The following is a 4,733-nucleotide window of genomic DNA, read 5'->3' as shown; positions in this document are numbered from 1 at the left end:
ACCAAGTAACATTGCTCAAAAATCATAACTTTGAAAAATCCAATAAGCCTAATCCAGTAGTAGCAGCAATGCCCAGTGTAACACACAAGCCATCTAATCCGACCTGCATATTATCACAAAAATATAAAACAAAACAAAAGAAAAGGCAGGCAAGTAAAACTTTCCAACAAAGAATATTGAAATAGAATTGCAAATTTTATTGTTTATTCTTTTTGTGTCTTGTTAGTTCGTTGTTGCCGAAACAGATGTAAAAATTTCCCAGTACGACCAAGATCTAGGAATTGCATGAGGAAAAAAATGAAATGAAGATACATACCCCTAATTGAGTGCGTGAAGAGAAAATATAAGGAGAAGGAAGAGAAGAGGAGCTAATGATCGGAGTGTCCCCGATGTGATTTACCTTGTGTTCGATGACATCTTCACTTGTAATACTATCCAAATGTTAGAGAAAAAAAGGCAACTAATTCATCCAGTTAAACTGATTCTTGCTGATTATCTCGTACGATCTTTCACTATCAAGTCCATCTCTTGCATTTGATGTTCGATAGAAACTAAACCGGTATGTTCAAGGAACCTACATAAGTAATCCAATCAACAAAATTCAGGGTGTATGCAAAGTAACATATTCCAACTAGAAAAAAAGATTAGAGATTCAATTTTGCTGCTCTGAATCATCATCCCCATGCATATGTAATTACACACTTGTATAAAGATCATCATAAGAAAAAATACTCATTTCAGGCTGCATCCATTCACTTCATTGTTCTAAAACTGAGAAAAGAACTAAGCAAGCATGCAAGAATCGACATCTTCAAAACTAAATTCTAAGCCACCTACTTAAACTTGTTATCTAAACCATGTCATGTTAGGTCCAACCCTAACTGAAATCGAATATAACAGATTACATGACATAGAGGCAGAGAAAATTGTAAAAGTTGTAAGCTACAATGTTCATCATGTTTAATATGGAACACTCAAAATTCCTCTAAGTTAACATAGTTAATATAACAAAATATACCTTGTTTCTCCAAGTATGCTCTCAGATCTAACATAGAAAGTTTGTCTAATGACCCATACATAGTTCTCTGGTTTTGTTTCAAGCTATGTTGTTCATCATCCGTGTCTGACACATGAATATGAGACACCATTACTAAGGATAGTTCAAAAACATAAAAAATCTTTAAAAAAAATTAATCATACACATGAATCTGACACTCCCATTACAATCAACACTAGAATCTACAAAATCTTAAAAAAGGTTAACCAAACTCATGAATCTACTAACACTCGCACACGAATCTGAATCTGAGTAAAATAACATTAATGTAATGATCAAAGCATGAATAACACATGATGCAACTCCAAAATTAATGAAAAGCTAGAAAATTTAATATTGACTTGACTGGGTAAAAATCTAGCAAAGAATTAAGAAACAGTACAAATTAAGAAGCAAGAATAGGGCAATGGCAATTAGAATGAGGAAAGAAACATGAAGAATCAAAGAAGAGCCACTAGAGGAGAAAACTAAACCCAGTATAACAGCAAGGCAAATACCCAACATCAGAAACGTCGATTTTAGTGTATTCCATGTTGGAGCCTAAAACTCAAACAACAAAAAGATTCAAACTAGATACAAATGACTGCAAATATCATGTATAATAGATCATCGACAAGGTAATTGAACCGACGTTAACACCAGGAGCTAAAGCTCCGAGTAGAACTGCTTGGGCTGAAGATATATCGCCTCCCATTTAAAGAGAAAAATGGACTGATACAAATAGAAAAAGGGAAAAAGTGAAAAATGGAGGGAAGAAGAAAGGGGATACCTTTACGATCGAGCTTGTGGCAACGCTTGACGAGGCGGATGCTGTCCTTGGCGAAATCCCTCAAAGGATCTATGACGTTGTCAAGGGCGTCCATTTCTCTCTCTCAACACGAAAATCGAATGCTAAGATTTAAGAGAGGAGATTTCCAAGATATTTGTTTTATAGGAGAGACTATTTTAGAGGAGGCGTGGTGTTCATAAAACTTCATGGATGGCAGTCAGATTTGGAAACCAATTTCTAGGTAAATCATAAACTCTTTTTGTCATTAAATCAAACAAAATAGAAATCAACAAAGAGAAAAAAGGGAAAACAGAGAAAAATGGGGGAAGCACGGCGTGAACTTTTGTTAACGAGGGGGAAGAAGCGGGAAATGATGAAAAATAAGGGGGAAATTAGAATACGACTCCTAAAGATGACACACAAAATTCATCTATACTCCGTGTTTTTGTAAATTTTTTGGATTATGACTATTAAATATGACACACATCATTGTAAGTCATAAATCGTTCAGATTTTAAAAAAACATGACATTTTTTTATGACACACATGTTTTGTAAGTCATAAATTAGCATGTGTCATCGTTCGTGTGTCATTAAAGGTATATTTTCTTGTAGTGAATCACCTTAGATTAATAACAAAAGTTAAGAACGGTAAGAATTCAATAATGATATTTTTAATTTATTTTTAATTTATAATATTAAGATTTTAATATTAACTTTTTTATCAGTCTAGGGTGATTAGAAGGTAATATATGTTCAAAATCTTTCTAAAAAGAAACTCAAAATTTATAAGGAGAAAACATTCCACTTAACTACTGAGACTACGCGATGAATTCTTTTGATAATTAATTTTAGAGAAAATAACCTCAGTGACCAAAAATCTCATATAATATACGATTTTAACCAACTTTTTCCGGATTTGCCAAAATGACCAACAAAATCGCAATGCGATCGCTAATTCGCAACACGATCTCCATTATCGCAAATCAGTTTCCAGATTCGCAACGCGATTATGACTATCGCAATGCGATTTTCCAATTTCGCGTTGCGATTTTCCCAATTCGCAATGCGGATAAATAAATCGCAATGCGAATTTGGAAAATTGCAACGTGATAATACAAAATCGCAACGCGATACTGACTTTTGCAACTCGATACTTAATTTCGCAACTCAATACTGACTTTCGCAACGAGATAATACATAATCGCAATGCGATTTTCAAAGCGCCATTAGTATCGCAAAGCGTATTTTATTTTCAAATTCCAAACACGAATATTAATATATTGGAACACTGAACCGTCCACAGTATATCCCGTAATCGCAACTCATAACCTAAAACCTAAAATCACAACTCAGTCCCATCTCCATCTCTCACTCTCTCACCCATCTCTGACAAAATCCGTCCCCATCTCCGGAAAAATCCGTCTATCTCCATCTCTCAGAGCCACCCTCACAATCAGAAATGGAAAATCAACCAAATCAACCACCGAGGGTTAGTTTTTTTTAATTATTTTCTTTTTTGAATTTTTTTCATTATTATTAGGTTTTTCATATTGAAATTGATGATAAGTTTACTGGTAATTTCAATAATAGATTAACCATTTCACTTAGATTGCTTATTAAATCAACCGAGAATCACAACGCGAAATGAAAATCGCAACGACAAAATCGCAACGCGATTTTATTCTCTTGTTGCGATTGTCATTTTCATGTTGCGATTTTCATTTTCAGAAACTATTCTTCTTCTGCAAATTGAAACTTGAATGAATTGCATTACTTCAACCAAAAAACAAAGACAAATAAGAAATTCACAGTGTTGCAAATTTAAGTTTGAAGAATAAACTACTACTCTTTATGTTTATTATTTTTTTTGGTATATCTTCACAGTGTAGTTTTTGGTATATCTAACTTAGTATGTTTATTGTTTTTGTAGAACTTTTATTCGGCTCAATTGACCTTAAGAAATAAAGTCAGCCTGGTCAAAACAATTGCGTCGAAGCTTTCACCTGCACAAAGAAAAATGTTTGAGGATACTTGCTTCGGGCCATGGCTGAAAGTACAACATCCCGGTGGAGATGCGATGTTGACACACCTGTTTCTTCAAACCATGACTAGGGATCTACCAGATACTATACAACGTCGTGATGAAGAGATATGGTTTGATTTTCCACCGGCGTGTACGTGTTTTGAGCGGGAGGAGTTTTGCTTAATCACCGGTCTACGCTTCGGACACGATGATGTAGGTCGGTACACTAGACACATTACCCGCCCATCATGGTTATCCTGGGTTTTTCCTGAGCTGGAGAGGCCGAATCTACACGTGGAAGACCTGACGATATTATTGAATAAGAAAGATGGTTTTACTCCAATGGTGCGAAGACTCCGCAAGAAGAAGCCCGACTCACCTGTCATTCCTTAAGAGTCTCCTCCAATTGTTCAAGAGGCCCCTATCATCCCTCAAGAGTCCCCCCCCCCCCACCGTTCAAGAGGCAACTGTCATCGTTGAAGAGGTCCCTCCCACCATTCCAGAGCCCGATTCACATTGGGTAATATATCGAATTATTGAGAAACCCCCACCGTTGCCGGACATGATGGATGAGAGTTGGCTCTCGTATGAGTTATTGGCTAGTACCCTTTCGGTATCTGAAGTGGAGAGGAGACAACTACCAGAAACAATTCTGGATAATACCCTTTGGGCTAAGACCGCAGTTGATTTTTATCTACATGAGCGGAGCCAAGGGTGTTACACTGACATAAGCAAACTCAACGATGAGATGTATTTGTTGCTTAATCGGTCTTGGTGGGGTGTGTTATTAGGGGTTGAAGACAGTGGCTATTTCGATGGGGAGGTAAGTCTTATATTTGACTTATATATGATTTTGATTAATTTTTTTAAAAATTAATGTAA

At 35.8% G+C, this 4,733-nt stretch overlaps 1 protein-coding gene across 1 annotated transcript; it reads right to left on the bottom strand.

Moving 5' to 3' along the window:
* Window positions 1–492: 492 nt before the first annotated feature.
* Window positions 493–1,920, bottom strand: LOC120196531. Its single transcript, XM_039198323.1, has 4 exons — window positions 1,827–1,920; window positions 1,689–1,744; window positions 1,440–1,597; window positions 493–574 (listed from the first exon to the last, which is right to left on the bottom strand). Exons 1-4 carry the CDS (start codon window positions 1,918–1,920, stop codon window positions 493–495), a joined length of 390 nt encoding a protein of 129 aa, XP_039054254.1.
* Window positions 1,921–4,733: the final 2,813 nt, after the last annotated feature.

This window comes from Hibiscus syriacus, unplaced genomic scaffold (genome assembly GCF_006381635.1).
Source record: "Hibiscus syriacus cultivar Baekdansim isolate YM2019G1 unplaced genomic scaffold, ASM638163v2 tig00117034_pilon, whole genome shotgun sequence".
Taxonomy (NCBI): domain Eukaryota; kingdom Viridiplantae; phylum Streptophyta; class Magnoliopsida; order Malvales; family Malvaceae; genus Hibiscus; species Hibiscus syriacus.
The sequence above is the reverse complement of the archived record's forward strand: the minus strand, read 5'-3'. Positions and strand labels throughout refer to the sequence as shown.